Raw genomic sequence first — 20,811 nt, 5'->3', positions numbered from 1 at the left:
GCACTGGAATGGGTTACCTAGGGATGTGGTGGGATCTCCATCCTTAGAAGTTTTTAAGGTCAGGCTTGACAAAGCCCTGGCTGGGATGATTTAGTTGGAGATTGGTCCTGCTTTGAGCAGGGGGTTGGACTAGATACCTCCTGAGGTCCCTTCCAACCCTGAGATTCTATGGATTTAGCACCCTGGGCTGCAGAGATCCCCATCCAGAACCTGAGTCTGGGGCCAGAAGCCTGCAGGAAGGCAGGAATGGGGCCTTTGGAGACCTGTTTTCTCAGCACTGGGCTGAGCTCCAACAGCTCCTGTCACTACTCTCCAGGGAGCCAGAGCAGAAAGGTCCCACAGGTCTCTCCTACCATCAGGGCCAGCTCCAGCATTTTTACTACCCCAAGCGGCAAAAAAACAAAAAAACAAAAAACCTTGCCACCGAACACGGAGGTGGAGTGATGGTGCGGCCGCCGAATTGCTGCCGGCGACCGTAGGAGAGTCACGTCTCCGCCGCCAAATTGCTGCCTAGCGCGAAACGCGCTGTGAGGGCGGATTGCTGCCCCAGAGCCCGCCGTCCTGTCGCCCCTTTACATTGGCCACCCCAGGCACCTGCTTGGTTCGCTGGTGCCTGGAGCCGGCCCTGCCTACCATACACCCCATTTTGGATCCAGCCCACCCCCCAGGGCTGACTCTGGGCTCCCATCTCATTAGCAGTCACTCCTTGCTCTAGCAGTATCTTTTCAGATGCTCCCTGCTCAACAGCTCTGTTTTCTAAAGAGCCCTGAACTTTAGCCCCATTCCCTTGTTGCCTCTGCCCCCTGCTTTAATCTCCCTGGGAATGGCAAAGGAGCCCTCAATGGCAAAGCAGTTTAGCAGAAAATGATTGACCCGACCTCAGTGTTTTTCAACAATAAAAAACACAGAGGCAGAACAAAGTGGGACAATTCCCTTTGGAAAAAGCCCCAGGCCCGGTCCCACCCAGCCAGGGATCTAGGGGAGAGCGTCCAGGCTGTAGGACTGTGCCCTCAGCAGGACCCTAGGGCCGCAGGCATTGCTTATCTTATTTGGCTTGTGCTTCAGACACTCGGAGCCTCACCAGGGGAGGGGGTTGAGTGTCTCCAGGGGTGGGCAGCCGCCTGCAGGGCCTTTCACCGAAACGTGACCTGTTCAAGCCAGGCCTGGGTCAGAAGTCCAAGCAGTAGCCTGCCTGTAATGAGACAGGTGCTCTCAGTCCACACCCAGCAAAGAGGCCATTGGTGCCCCAAGAGCTGCCTGTCTCCCTGGATGGACCTGAGTAGGCCCCTCGCCAGCCATGGAGATGGAGAGTGAGCCCTTGATTCTCCAGGGTGGGGGAGGCTCACTTATGCTGCTTGTGTGGCTCCGGCTCCATGGACAAAGGAATCCAGGGCCAGGGACCCAGCACAGAGTTCACAAGAGGCAACCTGCCCTTGAACCTCTGGGCCAGCATGTGGAAAAGGGGCCACTGACTCTGCTTTTGGTGGCCCAACTTGAGACCCCTGATTTTCAGGGGAGCTGAGCACCCCTGTGTCCAGCTGAAGTCAGTGGGAGCCGTGGCACAGCACCATCCAGTGGGCCCTGCGGGTATCTGGCAGAAAGTAGGCTAGCGCAGTGCTTCTCAAGCTATCTGATGTGGGGGACCGGCAATTTTATTTTCCAATGTGCACACAGACCGGCAGCCGATGGCTCATGGACCGGCACCGGTCTGCGGACCACCACTTTGAGTAGCACTGGGCTAGAGAACAGGGTGAACAACAACCCATCTCTAATTGGGTAGGACAGTCCCAAAATGTACATTTCCAAGTCCCGGTCCCGGCTGAATGACTCTGGGACAGCATTTGTCCCAGATTCCCTGCGGTGTCACTCCACACCAGCCGGGGGCTCAGGAGCAGCGCCAGCCTCTTCCCGATGGAGGGGACTGAGGTGGGCCTTAGCCTCCTCCTTGCCATGAAGCCATGCCCCTGCTCCACCTCTTCCCCTGAGACCCCACCCCTGGCCAGGCCGGAAGCCAAAGCCGGACCATGACCATGGTAAGAGCCGCCCAGGGAGTCTGAAGCACAAGCTGCTGTAGGGAGCCTCACCTGTCCTGGGCTGCACAACCCAGGGGGCGGGGACACTGGCTGGGAGCTGCTTTTGTGCACCCTGGTCCCCCGCCCAGGGCAGATGAAGCGGTTGGGGCTCCCCACAGTGGCCCAGGCTGCCTGGGCAGCTCTTACCATGATCTGACTCTGGCTTGGCCAGGAGGTGGGGCCTTGCGGGGAAGAGGAGCAGGGCCATGGGGGGTGCGGCTCCTGCATGTGTCCTGTTTTTGCATTTTGAAAAGATGGTCACCCTACTAGAGACCCAGAAGCAGACAGTTCAGGCATCTGGGAGTCCACCCTGTTTCAGTGTCACCAATCCCAGGCTCAGAAATCACTTCAGGGCCAAAAAATCCAGCAAGTCATTAAAATATAGTAAACCTGGGATGCTTTTCTCTGCCTTCTGTGCCTTCAGAGTGCACACTGGTCACCTTTGCAGGGTTTCCTCTGCCAGCAGGATGGCTCAAAACTGACCTTTTAAAAAATGAAAGCTGAGTCCTCACCTATTCCCCAGCCTCCAGGAACTGGGGCTTTACGGGGAACACCAAATAGCACGGCATGGCAGCACAGCTTGTTGTCTCTGAGCCTCCTTCCGACACAGCACATCGGGGATTTGGCCCTGGGGTCTCTGGCTGGGCCCGGACACACCGCTGCTCTCAGAATCATGGAACAGGTACGATGGGGCTTCCCCAGCTGCGCTGCTGAGGCTGGAGGGGAAGCGCTGGGCGCACCAGGGGCCGATACACAGCGCTCTCTCTGCGAGACCCTTTGTCGGGGATGTCCCAGAGGCTGTTGCCCTCATACCCTTTAACCTCTCACCCTCTTGTCCTCCTTCAGCTCCCCAGGCTGCATGCTGGCATCTCCATCTTCCGCCTCGAGACACCTGGAGCTCCAGAGCCAGCTCTCTCTTCAGAGCTCGGGCAGCCCACCCTCCTTCCAGCTCTACCACTGCGCTGCTATCTCTCATGCCTGGCATGCTTGGCACTCTCCTGATCCAGGCTCTGGGCAGGGCCTTCTCTACAGGGAGGAGCATGCAGCATGACTGCCTGGCATTGGTGTGCCTACAGGCGGCAGCCTGCCAGCAGCGAGTTGGGGAGTGGCGGGAGGGATCTCACGGGGCAGCTTGTTCAGGAGCCTCGGCCCTGCTGCCGCGACGCTCGGCTGGGCAAGGCCAGTTGTGGGAGCTGAACGCTGCCTGTCCTGCCCGGTGCGACGTTCACGTTTCTCCGGAGAAACTCAGGCCGGGAGCACCTTGGAGGGGTGGATCTTCTCTCTGGGCAGGGCAGGCGCTGGAGCCAGGGGGCTCAGAGCTGGCGCTGTGGGGGGAAGCTGCTGGGGAGGCAGAGGAGAGGGGCTATGAGGCAGTGGATCTCGGCGCTTACGGGTGACTTGGCAGAGATCAGTGCTCCTGTGTGTCACCCAGCTGTGGCGGGTTCGCCTCCCCGCACGACAGGGCAGCATTGCTCGGGGAGGCGCAGCCTCTGCTGTGCTGGGGAGGGCGACTGCCCAGGCCTGGCCTTGTCGCTGATCAGTGGAACGGCAGCCTGAGCTTCCCCTGTCCAGGGCAAAGGAACCTGTAGAACAATGGGGGGAAGCTCAAGGCGCGGGGGAGTCACAGAAATCCAGGCAAGGTCACCTCCGGCCCGGCCTGCTGGGACCAGGCAGGACCGCTCCCCTCCCCCACTTCGCAGACTGCTCCACCCGGCAACGGGTCTCCCTGAACCCTGGCTGAGGACCCCCGCAATCCCTGCCGGGAGAGGGAGTGCGCCTGCGCCCACCCACACACAGGCCACCAGCGCCTTGTAACTTGCCAGGAGATGTGCCAAGGAGCCAAGCAGCTACTCTAAATTAGCTCAGGATGCGAGGAGCCGGGAAGGTGGAGGCGGGGAGGGGTTTGGCTTCCTAGGGCTGCTCCTGCGGTTTCCCTCTGGTCACTCCCTCCTCTGCCTGCTGCTCCCCCAGGGCTGGTACAAAAGGGGGCTGCTCAGTCCCTCATGCAGGAAATCCAGAGTTAATCATTAATGGCACCTGGATCCCTGCAGTTCAAGGGTGTTACGCAGGAGGTGGAGGCCCCTCCCCCATCCGGGGGGGGGTGTGTGTGTGCAGAGAGCTGGGGGGTGCTGGGGAGGTGAAGCATAACAGGAGCCTTTGAGATGTGGGGAGAGCTGCAGAGGCAGAAGCTGAGTCATTGGCCTGTTTCAGAGATGGACAAAGCCAAAGGAAATGAAAAATCCCCAAGAAAAGAGCAGGAGTACTTATGGCACCTTAGAGGTTCATTCCCCCCCCCCCCCCGCCCCGCGCAAGCACTAGGCAGTGCAGCGGGGCTCAGAGCAGTGTGGATGCCCCTGCGGATGGCGGGGCTCAGGGCACCTCCCTGCTGCGTCCCAGAGCCTGAGTAACCAGTGGGGTGCCCTGGTTGTCCTCCCCTGCTCTGCAGTTTGCACTGGGGGGAGGCCAGGGTTCACAGGAGATGGACAGGTCAGAGACGGCTCCAGGACCATTCATTCTCCCCCCGAGCAGTGCGGAGGGAATGGAAAAGCTGCCTCTGCTTTTTGCAGAAAACCGGTGAGGCTTCAACTGGCCACAACCCATACAGAGCCCCTGGTGCTCCCTGTAACATGCCGGGTGGCAGACTTTGTGAGGAGCTTCTCATCACCTGTAATGGGCGGGGTCAGGAACCATGGTCACTGGCAGGTGGCAGGGTACAGTAGAAAACAACGGAAGCAAATACTTGCCTGTCCAAGTGAACTCTCTTTGCCCAGGCCCACACCCTCTTTGCACTCACTGTCCATGCAAGTCCCAGGAGCTGAGTTTCAGCAGCACAAACTTCTCCAGATACTTGTCTGTGTGACCAGTAAATTTTTAATTTGCTCGTGCTCACCTGGTCAGAGAGAGGGAAAAGTGGGCATGTGATCTGTTCAGTCAATCACAGCTGAAATTGCCTATTGGCCATGGATCCTGAGGGTGAAAATCAGATAGGAGGTTTGCAGAATATGAGATTATGGGATGAAGTCGCATTGGTTGGCAGAGATGTCCCCGAAGTGGGAAAAGGAGCCAAGATTCAACCAGTAGATTATTGGTTGTGAATTATTTGCTCATTATTATAATACTGGGCTTTGATTAAATACCCGACATAGGTAAGTGATAGCTTGGCCCATCACTGAAATGCAGCCTCCTCTGGGGGGGATGGTTAACAGCACACAACAATGCTGCATGCCACTTTGGGGCAGGAAGTGAAGAAGGATACTGTATTCTTTCAGAATGCTGGAGTAGACACAATGCCCTCACCAGGGGTAAAAATGGGCCAGGACACATGGCCTCAACACCATGGGATCTCTCATAGCCCCAGGTGTGACAGCGCCCCCTAGCACCAGACTGTGGATTGCTCAGCAGTGACAGAGAATCCCATGCTGCTCCCTGCAGCACCTTAAATATGCCAGCCTCCCTGCTTATCTCCTGAGTGGTGACAGGCCCCAGCCTGGCTGCAGGCCGATCCTAAGCATTGCACAACTGGCCAGGGGCGGGGGAGTCGCTTTCCCAATGAGCTGGGGATCAGCCATGGCTGGAGGCTGCATGCCAGCCTGGAAGGAGCAGTGGTTTGATCTGCAGTGGCAAATCCAGTGTTCCCCCAGCCGGGAATCATCCTGCATCCTTCCCATGTTGTTATGCCGACAAAACTACACAGGATCATTTCAGGGGACAAGACAAGATGTCACGTTTATTATAATAACACAATTTGATTTAACCACTAACTAATATCTAATACCTATGTACACACACACACACACACACCCCAAATGTTCTGAAGCTGCTAGATAGTTCCCAGTCCTGAATGTAGCTTGAGTTCGTGGCTTGGGTTCGTAGCTTGTGGAGGCTAACTGGCCAGGAAAGCCGGGCACAAGGAAGGGCTGGGTGTCTGATGGGTGTGCACCGATGCCCTTCCATGTTGGCAGCAGAATGTTACCCTCCAAAGTCTTCCATCTCACCCATCCTTTTTGTAGGCTTTAGTTTGAATCCAGAGGCTATCGGTCTTGCTGTGTCGTGTCAGGCTGCCTCTGGGTTCGGTGTGATTGATCACCCGTCAATTGCAGACATGACTTTCAGCCTGGGACCTGGCTTTGATGTTTCTTCAATTGTACCTTTGTTCTTTTCTTTTGAGGGTGGACTCTTCCTGCTTTGTCAGGGCTGTTGTCTGCATCTTCAGCCCTTGGTGTTTACACTTTATTTCATCAGGACAGGCTGGGGCTGGAGGTTGATTCCATCATCCATCCATCCCTCATTCCCACATCGAAACTACACGAATCAGATTACAGCAGGGTTTTGCAAAAATGAAGGTTGCAGCAAGCTTTTACAAAATGGAGTGAGCATTTAAAAATGGAGTTTGGGACAAGTTAAAATGGAGTTTGGGTTACACCATGGACACGTGTAAGGAACGGCAAACAGTGAACAGAAGTTACAATGTTGAAGTTACAATGCATCCAATGCAGTGAGCTGTAGCTCACAAAAGCTTATGCTCAAATAAATTGGTTAGTCTCTAAGGTGCCACAAGTACTCCTTTTCTTTTTAATGTTGAAGCAGTACAAGATTCAGTGATTTAAGCAGCAATTGGATTGAAAGTGAAACTCAAATAGCCAGTTATTGGGGTACCTGGTTTTATGAATGAATGTAGTTTAATTCATAAAACTTTACTTATTAAGTTATATTAATAAAGTGAACAATTAAAAACAATTTCATTGATCAGTTCTACAATGTCGAAGCACAGCCCTGGGCCGTGTACAACTCTTCCTGCTGTCTCCTGGCGGGGAAGGGACTGACTTCTCTCCCCGACTCCCTGGAGACTGAAAGAGGAAGGGGAAAGTCCCTGGGGGTCCTTTCCCCAGATGGGAGAACAGTGCTTTGAACAGGGGCTCCTGGGTACAGCCAAGTGAGCAGAGCACTAACCAGTGCCTGCTCTCTGCTCTGCCCCATGGCATGGGGGATGAGCGCAGCTCCCCAGTGGTTCACGCCTCCCTTCATGCTGCCTCTGCCTCCCGGTGTGGCCTGTAGGATAAAGGATCCCGGCTGCACAGGTGGAATGTCCTTAGCTAAAGCAGCCGCAGCATGGCCCCATGCAGCACCAGGATCTGCTGTAGCCCTGAGCATTGAGCAGGGTTCCAGCTGGGGAGATGGGGCCAAGGCGGGGGGGGGGGGGGGCTTGCAGGCGCCCAGATGTGCATCAGCCGGCTGGGGAGAGGTGGGAACCCTTACTGCAGCTCCCTGCTCTTGCAGCCTCTCCTATGGCGAAGGAGGTCTCTGTTGGAGCACAGGGTCCATGCTGTAATCCCGGCACGGCTGGCCGTGTGCACAGAGGGCAGCGTGTGTGCGAGAGGCTGTCTCCTTGGCTGCTTCCACTCCCTGAGGCACAGGCCGCTGTGCAGAGCATATGCACAGTGCAAGGGCCCGGTTGTGCTCTTGGACACTGGGGACCCTGCTGGTTTCAGGGGCTTTCAGCAGGCCCCCATCTCGGTGCAAAAGGCTTTGGTTGTGTCTGCTGGCGTTCCCGGGTCGGCCCCTGGCGGCGCACACAGCTGCAGGGTGTTCTGGGGCTGGGATCAGAGGTAACCTGGCTCAGTGGACTGAGCACAGGGCTGAGAGTGGGGATGCCAGACTCTCGGCCTCTGCCACTGATATGCTGCATGGCCTGAGCCTCTCGCTGGCCGGTGCAGAGCCAGTGGACCGATTGCCATTATGATTTGTACAGAGCTGCACAAGCCTGGTGCCGAGTGATGGGGATCGGTCCCTTCATCGTTCCCTTGGCTGGGAGCTGAGTTCCAGCTCTCAGGGGAGAACTGTGTCTAGCTGGGCCTACCTGGGCACCCCATGCGCTGGTTCCTGGGGATGTGGCTGTGACATGGGCTTATTTCCCCAGCTCCATTCTCCCAGGGGCCAGCTCTGCTACGTGTGGTTTGTGCTGTGGGCTGGGGCCACCTGAGGGCTCCTCGTTCCCCTCCCCCAGAGCCTGCAATGAGGTAACCATTCTTATCAAAGGTGGGGATGGGTGTCCTTTTATGGGGAGCCAATGTGGCTTGAGGACCCACACATTTCCTGATGGTAACACACAATGGCAGAGTGTCGACCTTTGTTTCCCCCCAATGACTGCTCACATAAGATAAGAGCCTACTACTGGTGCCAACTAATAGAGCTGGCTCCTTTAGCACAAGCTGAAACAGCCTATGCTTTTACTGCAGAAAGTTCTGGGTTCAGGCCCCAGCCGTGGCTCATGGGGGGCTCTGCAGTGTTCCCAGTGTCTCCTGGTGCAGCAGTGCACAGGAAGAAAAGGAGGACTTGTGGCACCTTAGAGACTAACCAATTTATTTGAGCATAAGTGCACAGGAGTAACCTTGCTGTGGACGTGCCCCATCCCACAGCCTGACACACAGGTGGTTCTTGTGCCCTATTGGCGACGATATCACACTCACATCATCCCCCCCAGGAGATACTCCCTGCCCTGCTCTGCTCGCTTACCCAGCAGCTGCCTCTACGCAGAGACCTATCAGGGTGTGATTAAAAGGCTGGTGGAAGAAACCATGGGAAAACAGCCAGTCACTGGCTGCCCCCAGGAAATTAAAACTGCACACCGTGGTGAGCTCTACATCTGTTTCCTTTGCCTGCTCCACCCTGCACAAGCCTGGCACGCTCTCCCTGGCTCCCGGTACCTCCACCAAGCTCAGCAAAGCAGGGTCATGAAATGGATCTTGCAGTCAGACCTGCACCCTGATCCGGCCATCAGATCCAGGGACCAATTCTGTAATGAGATCTGTGCCATGGTCCTGCCAGCGACGGCGAGATCAGCACCCGGGTCTGTGAGGACATCAGTCTTGCACTGTTTTAAAGGGACTCCAAACATTTCCCACATTTCAGCCAAAGCAGCTTGTTTTGTCTTGAGTGGCCCCTGCAGCGTTTGTGTCTGAAAACAGTGCAGCATGTGCTGGGGCTTGAGAGCCCTCAAGTGACACAAAGGGGACCCTGGGCAGTTTTATCAAGCTGCCAGTGCAGAAAGGGAGTGAGCACCAGAGCTGGCAGGAAGTATGTGCAGTTGTTACGTCAAAGTTGTTCTTTGCCGTGTGGTTTGAGCCTTTGCAGGTCAAGTTTTCACGCTTTTCTCTGGTCACAGGACAGAGGGCTAGAAACCGACTCTTAAAAACTGGAAGGTGAGATCCTCACCAAATCCCGGGACTCCAGGAGCTAGGTATTTAAGAACAAGCACCAAATACAGTGGTACAATGGCAAGAGACAGAAACACTGGATATGGGCCTGGATCTTCCAAAGTGACTAGCGGTTCTGGGTGTCCACCTCAAGACACTTAAAGGGGCCCAATTCTGCGAGAAGGTTCAGCTGGCACCCAGAAGCTGGGAACCTGGCTGCGCTCAGTGGGGCTGCGCAAGGTGAAGTCACTGTTTGCAGGATCAGGCCCTGCTCAGGATGTGCCCCCCGTTCCTAGGAACCTGATTGTGACTTCACCCAGCAGGACTCACTCCTGATTTGCCACGGCCGCGGCTCCTTCCTCCACCCCCCTCCCCGCGCCCAGCTCCCTTCCGGAGTCCGGACTCCAGGCCGGGTTTGGCCGCCAGCCGGCCGGGAGTGAGGAGCCGAGATTCGGAGCGGCGCCGCCGGGACAGGGCAGAGCGCAGGGAAAAGTTGCTCGTGGCCGGAGCGGGCGCCCGGCGGCCCAGCCAGACAAAGGGACGGACCCTGTGCGCGGGCCGGTGCCGGGCCGGGATCCCGGGAGCAGGGCGCTGCGCCCCGAGCCGGAACATGGGTCCCCGGCAGCGGCTCGCCGGGGCGCGCTGCTCGCTGCTGCTGCTGCTGGCTGCGCTCCTGCGGGTAAGTCCCGGGGCGAGGGGGACCCCCGCTCCCGTCTGCGCGGAGCCTCTGCCCGGGAGTCGGCCCCGAGCCCTGCGGGCGGGCGGGCGGAGCTTGGCCCCGGCCTGGGGCCCCTGGCGCTGGAGCCCGGGGGCCGCGCGGGGGGCCCGTGCTCGGCTGGCTCTGCCCCGGCGCGCTGTGCCGCGGGTGCGGACCGAGCGGGGCTGGGCTGCGGCCCCTGCTCGGCGGGCGGGCGCCTCCCCCAGGAGGGCTCCCGGGCGGTCGGACGTGGCCGCTGCCGCTGCCCTCGCTCCCTCCTTGGGCGCCAGCTCCGGGTGGGAGCCGGCGGGCCCCGCGCTGCAGCCAGCCCAGGTGCTCGGAGCGGCGCGGTAAAAATAGCCGCCTTAAAATAAGGGCACCGCCCGGCCGGCGCGGAGCGGGAGCGGGAGCGGCTCCCCCGAGAGGCCCTGGGGGCCGGCCGGCCGGGGGCCCGTCCCGCGGGGAGCTGGGGTCAGCCCAGGTTCTGTCTCCCCGCCGCGGGGGGCTCCGAGCCCGGGGGGCTCGCGGGAGCAGCGGTAGCCCGGAGCCAGGCAGGGACCCGCCCGCGGGGCGGAGGGGCTGGCGCGGAGAGGGCTGGGCTCTGCCAGTCCTGCTCTGCAGGCAGGGGGCTGTTGGGCAGCTCCTGGGTGCACATGGTTTGGGGGGCGCCAGGGCAGGGGAGCTGGCTGCTGGAGCCTTTCCCCGATCCCTGGGTGCCAGGGGGAAGGCGAAGGCCACTGCCGGGACGGCATCGCAGCAGCGTGTAGCTGGGGGTCCCCACCGGCTGTGAGGGGACGGGGCTCCCCCTCCTGCTCACGGCTGGGCAACGATCAAATGTCCCGTACCAGCGGCAGGGAGCAGCCCCTTTCCAGGAGTCTGCTCGGCCCCTCCCCCAGGAGATCGGCCCCTCCCGCCTTCCTGTGCCCAGCCAGCCTCCCCCAGGGCAGCCTGGCTGGCCCTGGACAAGCACTGGCAGCGGTGATTAGCCCGGGCTAGGTGGGGTACCTTACCGCCAGCTGCTCCCACCTGTAACAGCCCCTGCGGGGCGTGCGGAGGCTGCTGCTGGGCTTGGTTCCCTCCCGCGCTCAGACCAGGGAGCCTGGGCTGGGTGTGTGCTGGGGAAAACGCTGCCGGGCACGCCACGCTGCATCTCTGCGCTGGCAGAGGCCAGGGGACCCTGGCTGATCAGGGTGCTGGGCCGTTCGTTGCACACGGAGCACTGGGGTGCCCTGCATGTTTGAGGGGCAGGGAAGTCAAGTTGGGTGAAAGTTGCCAGGAGTATTTTTGGGCCCTTGGCAAGAGCCAGCTCCCCTGGGTGCCCCCTACTCCTCCCACTGGGCCTTGCGCTGGGTAGACACTGCACCCACTCAGCGCCACTGATGCTGTTCAATCCTGATCTGCTGCCTTTCGACTATCCCAGCCCAGGGCCCCCTCAGCCCTGCTGGTGCCCCTCAGCTATCCCAGCCCTGGCTCCACCAGAAGATCTTCAGTGCAGGAGACCTCTGGGGGCTCTGGAGGTTGTTACATAGTCTGCCCTGCCTGCTCTCCACCCACATGGCCTGGGCTCAGGGCTGCGTGGGTAACAATGGACAGCTTTGTGTCTGAGAGTCCGCAGGCTCTGAGAACATGCAGGCGGCTTGAGAGACTCCTCAGCCTTTGCTGGGAGCCTGTTCCTGGAAGGTGATTGCTCAAGCTTGCCCATCTCAGGGGCGTGGGGCACCCCCATCCTGGGGGCCCGCCTGCTGCAGCTGGGGGCAGCTTATAGGATGGGTGAAAGGCTGTCGAGCTTGGTGCTGCAGCCCTGGCCATGCGTTGGACACGATACCCGGGGTGGCCTGGCTCTCTGAATAGTCCTGGGGGCGCTGGCAGGGGCCCAAGGGCACAGAATATGGAGCTGGAGACAGGTGATGGTGGGCAGAGGCTGCTTGGACCAGGTGAGCAGTGCATGCTGGGTAGCATGAAGCGGGTAGTTGCATTCCGTTCACGCCCCCTGCCCTGGGCCTGGCTGTCTGAAATTTCCCTCACCTGTGACCTCCCCTAGCCTAGGAAAGTAGAGCCTGGCTGCAGCCTGCCTTCTCCCCTGTGGGGAGCTGCTCCCACCCGGCCCCAGATTCAGGAGCGGCTGATGGCTTGCCCCGTCTAGCATGCTCCATTGCAGGCTCCCAGCCTCCCTGCATGAGACCGGGTCTCTCCCACCCCATTGCACAGATGGGGAAAGTGAGGCACAGAGTGGGGAGGGGACTTGCTAGTCAGTGGCATAGCTGGAAATAGAACCCAGGTGTCCTGCATCCCAGGTGTCCTGCATCCCAGGCCCTGTTTGGCTGGCCCTGTCCTTAAGCAGCAGCCCACTTCCCTGTCTGTGGGCCACAGGCAGGACTGCGGGGGTGAGGGTGCACTCTCCTGGGGTGCTGGAAGCAGGAGCTGGGCTGGTCGGGGGCTCTGCTGGGCAGCGACTGTGTAAGTGTGCTGGGACTCTGGGTTGCAGGGTGGAGGGATCCCCAGGGACTTGGGCAGGCTGTGTGTGCTGGGGCTGGAAGGGGAATGATGAGGGGGCTTGCAGGGCGGTTGTGTGAATAGTGCACAAGGCCACCATTCCCTGAGCAGCTGAATGGGAGAGGATCATGTGACAGGCGGATATCCTCCTCCCCCCCCCCACCTGCCCAGGCTTGTTCTCAAAGTAGAGGGTCTACGGGGGTGGGATCTGCTCCTCCCTCTCTGGGAAGGGGGTGGGGTGGCTGGGTGAGAGGAAGTGCGAGGAGGGGGAGGCAGGATTGTAAACATGGCTCTAAATAGAACATGGATTGAGTGACTCCTCTGTAGTATTTATACAATCCAGGAATCTCTCCCCAGCCCTCTCTTGCAGGGAGCCCAGTCTCTGAGACGGCTCTTGGGACCCCGATCCAGCCATAGCTTAGCAGCCAGAGGGGAGTGTGCAGACCTGCCACCCTGCCCTCGGATGGGACCAGGCAGCAGGCTCGGTGGGACAATCCTTGGGAATTGTGCTGGCTTCTTCATGAAGCTAAAGCCCAGTCCCTGGAATCTCCTCTAACCTCCAGTCTAGGCCATTGCAGTGCGGGAGCTTCCCCACAGAAGAAGGGCTCTGAGCTGCCTGGAGGATCCCTGACTGGAGGTTCCAGTCCTGTGCCCAGGTGCAAACCACCCCATGTTTTCTTGCCCACCTGTGCCACCCCTTCCCTCAGGGATCTCTCCCTAGCTGGGGTTAGAGAATGTGGGTTTGGTCCTGCCACCGCAGACGCCTCTGAAGACCAGGATAGCCCCACGTGCCTGTTCTCTGGAGACCCTGGTTCTCATACCCAGGGTCGCAGTGCAGGGGGCATCCATCCTGTTGGGCGAGACTGCAGAGCCAGGAAAGCTGTCAGGGAGCAGAGCCCTGCAGAGGTGGAAATGGCTGTCGGGGGCAGCCGAAAGACTCTGAGGCCTGGCCTAGGCTGCAGTTATTATACGCTAATTATGTCAGTGTCCACACTGCAGCCTTGCTCCCACCGATGTCAGTGCCCCGCTACACTGACATCGTAACTCCATCTCCATGAGAGGAGCAGGGCTCAGGTGGGTGTAATTAGGGCCACATAGTGTCTGTTGGCTGTCATTCTTGTCAATTTCACAGCTCCACACAGAGCCATGAAATTGACAAGAAACCCAGGCTCCCCTCTCTACTCTGAGAGCAGAGCAGCCTCGGAGAACCCAGGCTGCTCTCGGCAGGGAGCTCTGTGCCTGGAGCTTGGGAGGCTGATGTGCTCCTGGTGGGAAGCAGGGAGCTGAGAGCCCAGGGGGCAGCTGGGTTCCTGGTGGGGGCAGCCAGGCTCCTGGCAGGGAACCAAGAGTCTGGGCTCCCCGACACTGCCCCTCTTCAGTCGGTGGAAGTGCTCCTGGTGTGGACTACGGACAGAAGGAGGGTAGTGTGGACATGATTCACTGTAGTAATTGCTGCGGTGGCTGTAAGTCAAGGGTGTAGACATGCCCTGAGTTACAGTGCCGGAGCCCTGCGGGGGGAGAGCCTGGGCTAAGAGATGTGCTGAGGTCAGGCTTCAGCTGGCCTCCCCCTACCCAGCTCCAACAGCTTTAGCTGGGGTATAGTCTCCCTGGGGAGCGGGAGGCTGGGGGAGCCAGGATCTTATTCCCATCAGGTGTCTCCCAAGGACAGCTCCCTCCCCAGAGGCATTTACTGCCCCCCAACGCCCCGCCAGACATTGACATGCTATCCTCCCAGGGGTGGCTTTATGCAGTTCCCAAAGTGACTAGAGCGGGAGCTATAGAGCAGTGCATGGTGCTGCCCCGAGCACCTGCCTTCTGCGAGCGTGGGGGGACTGGCTCCGTGCTGTGGCTTCAGCGCTGGGCTCTGGCTCACTTGATTTTTAACCAGGAGGTGGAAATGCCCTGCAAGCAGCCACTGTGGGTGTCCTCCCATAGGCCCCCCAGAGGAGTCTCAACACGAACCCACAGCCTGAGCTTGCGGAGCCCTGGATTCAGCTTAGTAATTGGTGCCGCTGCACTAGGTGCTGAAGGGTTCTGAATGGCGGCTCGCCTGGGCTGAAGGGTGGCCAGTCCAGAGTCACCGGCAGACGGAGCCGCCCCATTGGGGGAAAGAGGTTGGGAGCGAGGGTGCCCATCAGGTGGGGGTGGAGTGGGGGAGGAGGTGCCCACTGTGTGTCTCAGTTGTTTGCTAAGTGGCAGAGGCAGCTGTGTGTCCGGGAGGTGCACAAACACACCTCTCTTCGGCTGGCCTCCGGGCCTCCCCCTCTCTGCCTGCTCTCCTCTCTTCCTCTGTCTCGCTTGCATTCTCCTTTGCACCACAGACCCAGAATTCTTGGACCAAATTAAAGCTGACAGTGGCTGAGAAATATGCCTGGAACTTGGGCTGTAGGAGCCGAGATGTTTTCCAAATGAGGCAGGTTGTTGGAGCGCTCCCGCTTGCCTTCTCCCTTCTTGTCAATTGCTGCTTTGAGGAGCTGGGGTGAGGCGGGGCCGGGGCTGCGAGTGGGTCAGAAATGCAATGGAAAACCAGCAGTAAATCCTGGGGCTTTGTGAGTGCCTGCACCCTAGCTCTGGGCTCCCAGCCTGCTGGGGATGAATGGTCAGCTGCGCTGTCCCACTGCACCGCAGATCGCTGGGAGAGACAGGTGGGGAGCTGCAGACGGTGATGTCATGGCTGTGGATGGTGATGTCATGTTGCTGATGTCACAATGGGAGGGTAAAGTGGGGCTGCCCTGTTATTCTGGCTGAGCGATGTAGAAAGCCCTGGCTGTGCGTATCGAGGTGCAGGCCAAGGCAGGCTCCTAGCAGCAATGTTGTCCTTGCCCCCCCACCCCCCCATGCCCGGCTGCACTCCAGCCCCGCCCCCCCCCCCAGCTCCCTCCTTCACTCCTGCACTTGTCCCCTTCCACGTTAGTATTTCTGTTATGGTAGCGCCTAGGAACCCCATGCAGAGTCCCGGGCCCGGTTGTGCTGGGAGCCGACGGACTAATGGCAAAGCAGACAGCTCCCTCGGCCTCTGCGATGGGGAGGCCATTGAAGGGAATCCGTGGTCACTGGACACCCACTGGCTCCCCTTCATGGGCATGCAGCACAGGCCACCATCTGCCCTTTTGGTGTGCCTGCTCCCCGCTGTGCCCATCTGTCAAAGCCTCCATGTATCAGCATGCTTCCCTCCAGGCCCAGCAACAGGAATGCCACGCACAGCAGGAAAATCAACCTGGCACACCCATGGCATGGCCAAGTGCCACCAGGCGATCACTGGCATGTGGCGCGCTCTCTTGTGGAAGCTGGGCGGGTTGGGGGTACTGGGTGTCACCAAGCCCAAGCATTCAAACTCATGAGTCCGGTGACTAGCTTAAAAATCATGAGACTTTTTTTATTTAGGTAAATGTAGGGCTTCTCTCTCTTTGCCTTCTGAGCTTCCCATCTGACTGGTCACGTTTTCTCCACCAACGTTGGGGCTAGAAACTCTTTTTTTTTTTTTCAAATGAAAGCAGAGATTCTCAGATATTCACATGACTCCAGGAGCTGGGCCTTTAAGAGTTACTTCCAGTGCTGTGAGGTTCCCGCTTAAATGGTGAGAGCTGGTGTTCTGGAGTCCCTGGGCGATGCTCTGGAACTACTCCATACGAAGCCAGTCAGGACTCTGGGGGAGCCTCCTCTCTGAGAGCAGACTGCCCTCCAGGGCAAGAAGCTTCCACAGCTTCCACCTTCTTGAGTCTGACCTTGGAGCATTCAGCCTCCCCTTCTCAGACCGTGCGCTTCCCGCAGCGAGTCCGCACAGGTGGGGCTCCTGGGGAAGCCTGAGGGCCCTGCACCCTAATTCCACAGTCAGCCGTGACTCTCAGCGAGTCAGTAAAACAGAAGGTTTATTAGACGACAGGAACATGGTCTAAAACAGAGCTTGTAGGTACAGAGAACAGGATCCCTCAGTCAGGTCTGTCTTGGGAGGAAGGGAGGCCAGAACCCCATCTGGGCCTCCCACCATTTTCCCAGCCAGCTCCAAACTGAAACTCTCCAGCCCCTCCTCTCGCCTTTGTCTCTTTCCCGGGCCAGGAGGCCACCTGATCTCTTTGTTCTCCAACACCTTCAGTTGGCACCTTTGCGGGGGAGGGCAACACCTTCAGTTGCCAGGAGACAGGTCGGCCATTCTCTGTCCGGACAGCCTCACGCTGGCCCTCTAGGGCTCTGCAACAATCACACACCCTTATCCCACCACCTAGATACTTAAGAAGTTCCTAGGGGAAACTGAGGCACCCACCCAGTATTCAGAGAAAACATTAAAAACGTTCCCACTTCGTCACAGCTGGTGATGCTAGATGCTGGATTCCCCTCTCACTTGTGTTGGGAGTAAATCGAGAGTAACTCAGAATTTCCATGATGTGAGAGGAGAACCGTGTCCCTGTGAGTTCTCCCTGCACTCTCGTCCCCTGGAGAAATGAGGGTGGGTGTAATCCTACTCGTTGCTGCACGCTGAAGCCAGACACCTTCAGACTAGACATTAGAGCAAATGTTTAAGAGCGAGGGGCCTACTGGCCTGGGATGTGGGGGATTCTCCAGCACGTGGCCAGTCTTTCTCCGAGCTCTGCGCTGGCTCCGCCAGGAGGTCAGGGCGGGATTACGTGGGAAGGCTTCTCGAGCTGTGCTAGGCAGGAGGTCAGACTCCATCACGCTGGTCCCTTCTGGCCTGATGGCTCGAGCTGCAGAGGTGTGGAGGAGCGAAGAGGGAACTTTGGCCAAGGGGGAATTGAGGGCAAAGGACCCCTAGCATCTGAGCACCAACGGGTGTAAGCGAGATCAGGATTGGACCCTTCGTCCAGCACCGCCAGGAGTCTGGTGCCCCTGCTATCCAGCTGTCCACGCGGGAGCAGACAGCACAGTTATTGAATTAATGTGACCCTGTGACTAGCTGCTGGATACCCCTCCTGGACCAGGCCAGGTTCTGGGCTCAGTTACCCCCGCCTGGTGTAAATTCCTCAGCTACAGTGGAGTGGCTCCAGTCTGACCCTATGCCAGGCCGAGCAGAGTCTGGCCCTGGCTGCACAGGGAAGAGGGAAGGTCTGATGTCTTGTGGGTGTGGGTGTGTCCTTGTGGCCAGCCTGCCTGTGTGCAGAGGGACACGTACCCCATGGGCTGTGGGTGGCAGGGCTGCCGCAATGGGATGGGGGGAGGGGCCGGCTCTGACCCTGACCGTTCGCTACCGCCCTGCTGCTCCCAGTCCCCCTTCTGTAGTGACCCCTCCCTGCCGGGAGACCCCCGCTCACCCCAGGCAGACCCCTGGACAGCCAGTGTTTAGTTCTTTTCCCAGCTCAGGTCTCAAGCTTTTCTAGGTTGTTGTGATGAAGGAGATGCCATCACAGTGCCCGGAAGCAGTGCCTGTGGGGAAGGGGGCACCGGGGGGGCCAGTGGTTGCCAGCTGGCTTGCCCATCCCGAGAGAGGCCCTGCTTCCCTATGCCTGTGGCAAGCACTGAGCCCACAGAGTGCCGTCACCTCTGTGCCCCATGGCTGTCCCTTGACTAACAGTGGGGGCCTCCTCCCTCCCGAGAGGGAAGGGCCAGCGATGGAGATGGGATCCCTGCTGGCAGGGAGGGGCTGAGGAGAGAGTCCCGTTTGCCATGGAAACCGGAGAGGGGCCAGACTCCTAAAAGAGCTGGCGGGGGGGGGGGGGCGTGTAGGAGGGCTGGTACCTGTGGAAGATGTGGGGGGGTGAGCTGTGGGCTCGGAGGTTAAGCTGGGGCTCCCAGGTATGTGGAGCTGCTTAGTTGCCACCCCTCCAGCCTTGCTGGTTGGCGCGAGGACGTTCCTGTGGGCTGTAAGCATGTGTGAAGAGCATTTCATGTCCGCCCCCGGTCCCCACCCTTCGCCCCTCCATCCTGCGGCCCCCGTGTGGGAAGGGGTCACGGCTCCTTCCTGGCTGGGGGGCCAGGGAAAAGTCAGGGGAGGAATGTTTGGTTGGCAGGCAAGCTGTGTCAAAGCTTGCCATTCACCTTGCTGAGCGGGGCGTGAGCACGGGGTGGGGGGGGCGTCAGAAATCGGAGCAGGCGGCAGGGTTTCAGGGGCTTTTGCTGGGGCTGCGGCAGCCTGCATGTGGGGCTCTCTGGGCTGAGGAATCCGTGGTGTGGAGCCTGCGGCTGGGCTGGGGGAATGAGCACCACATGCAGAAAGGCATTTGTGTGCCACCATGGCTATCCTGCACCAGCAGCTGCCACGCTGGGCCAGCCCAAGGGCAGTAGCGTGGCTGTGCAGGCAGAGAGGGAATCTGTACGGTTGGGGGGGAGCTCGTGGGCTGCCCCAGAGGGGGCCGTGTCTTGCTGTGGATTCTTGTTCTCAGTGGCACATGGAGCTGTCTGAGCCCAGTGCAGTCGCTGCGTTTACCATCTGATTGTTCCAACGTGCAGCTAGAACAGGGATGCCCGGGGAATACGAGGCTCCAGGGGTCCCGTGCTTGGGTCAGGCTGGAAGCACAGGGCCCAGTGGTAGCTCCCACCAGTGCCGTGTGGCCTAGGACGCAGCCTGGGAGCTGGATCTTGGAGCAAGGTTTGGAGACTCGGCTCCGCCCTTGCTAAGAGAATGCTCAGTGCTCCTGCTTTCCTCATTAACCCCCAGCCCTGCAGTGCTCAGACTGGGAGCTGGGGGGTGGCTGCTGCTACTGCGGAGAGGGTTGGGGACCTGATTCCATCTCTGTTCGTGAGACTCCATCCAGCACACCTGCTGCCTCCCTTGGGGCATGGCCACGAGAGCTGGGCACCGTGATTTTTGGTGACTTGTGATAGAACATTTGTCCTCTGAGTGCCCTCCTCTAGGGCGAAGGGCAGGGCAGAAGGGAAACACCTTTGGAGGCCCCACTGCTGTTCCCAGCCGAGCGCTGCACCTCTGCCCTGGTGCAGGCTCTGTGCAAAGGCTTGTTTGTGAGGCAACCAGGATTCTGTCTGGCTTTTGCTTTGTATACCAAAGGCAAGAGACCCTCTGGTAACAAACCAGCTGAGCCCAGTGCTTGTGAGCAAACCACATGTAAGGACCTGGAGTGCAATGGAAGTGAGACTCTCAGGGGGAGAGCACAGGCCTCAGTCCCCCGGGGCTATGATAAAAGGTTCCTTGAACCAATTAACTCTGTGGCATGTCTGTATTCCTGACTGTGTGAGAGATTCATGGCCCTTCAGTAGCGCCTCCTGCTGGCCAGCTCAGGAGAGGCGCTGCAAGCTGCTGCAGCCTGGTTTGGCCAGGGGAGATGGGTGGTCCTGGAGGTGTTGTGTTCCTGGCTATGGAATGAGCCAGGAGCCGTGCAGAAGGGTCTCGTTGTGCAGGCTGGAGGGGGCTTGGCAGAACTGACTTGGTTTTAGTAGTTTTGACAGATAATATCCATGTTTGCTGCCAAACAGGTTTTCTAACTTCCGCAGGCGCAGGCAGGTTACGGGGCATCAGGCAGGTTACGGGGCATCAGGCAGGTTACGGGGCATCAGGCAGTTACTTGCTGACGGTTCTTGAGATGCATGAAGTTAAAGCTGCTAAAACACATCAGCATTGCCTGTGGAAGCAGATAAAGTAAATAGCCTTAGATCAAACTCTAGCTCCCTGGCTGCACTCTTCTTCCTTTGCCTCTCTGAGACATTTGCGTAAGATCAATGGGAACATTCCCCTTGTATGTGTGGTGAAACTCGGGTGACCAGATGTCCCGATATTCGGGGCTTTGTCTAATATAGACGCCTATTACCCCCCGCTTCCTGTCCCAATTTCTCACGCTTGCTATCTAGCCACGCTGGGTGAAACCGACATTTACCAACACCCACCAATGGTAATCTAATCCTTCCCAGACTGCACACGCAGGACAGGCCGTGTGGGCTGGCTGGGTGTGCCTGGGGTGGGCTGAGGGATGCGTGTGTCTAGGCATCTCTAGCTGAACTGGGAGCTCAGGGCTTGGCGGGGCCTGAATCATAATCATAGAATATCAGGGCTGGAAGGGACCTCAGGAAGTCATCTAGTCCAACCCCCTGCTCAAAGCAGGACCAATCCCCGACTAAATCATCCCAGCCAGGGCTTTGTCAAGCCTGACCTTAAAAACCTCAAAGGAAGGAGATTCCACCACCTCCCTAGGTAACGCATTCCAGTGTTTCACCACCCTCCTAGTGAAAAAGTTTTTCCTAATATCCAACCTAAACCTCCCCCACTGCAACTTGAGACCATTACTCCTTGTTCTGTCATCAGCTACCACTGAGAACAGTCTAGATCCATCCTCTTTGGAACCCCTTTTCAGGTAGTTGAAAGCAGCTATCAAATCCCCCCTCATTCTTCTCTTCCGCAGACTAAACAATCCCAGCTCCCTCAGCCTCTCCTCATAACTCATGTGTTCCAGTCCCC

At 58.7% G+C, this 20,811-nt stretch overlaps 1 protein-coding gene across 1 annotated transcript in view; it reads left to right on the top strand.

The window, feature by feature from the left end:
* The first annotated feature begins 9,810 nt into the window (after positions 1 to 9,810).
* The window catches only part of HSPG2 (heparan sulfate proteoglycan 2), a 192,298-nt gene continuing 181,297 nt past the window's right edge, over positions 9,811 to 20,811 (top strand). Inside the window, exon 1 of the mRNA XM_074933957.1 lies at positions 9,811 to 9,944. Within this exon, the coding sequence (XP_074790058.1) occupies positions 9,876 to 9,944 (69 nt within the window). The 5' untranslated portion in view covers positions 9,811 to 9,875. The remainder of the gene's footprint in view (positions 9,945 to 20,811) is intronic.

The sequence above is a fragment of the Natator depressus genome, chromosome 18 (assembly GCF_965152275.1).
Source record: "Natator depressus isolate rNatDep1 chromosome 18, rNatDep2.hap1, whole genome shotgun sequence".
Classification (NCBI taxonomy): domain Eukaryota; kingdom Metazoa; phylum Chordata; order Testudines; family Cheloniidae; genus Natator; species Natator depressus.
This window is presented reverse-complemented; position numbering and strand designations above follow the sequence as displayed.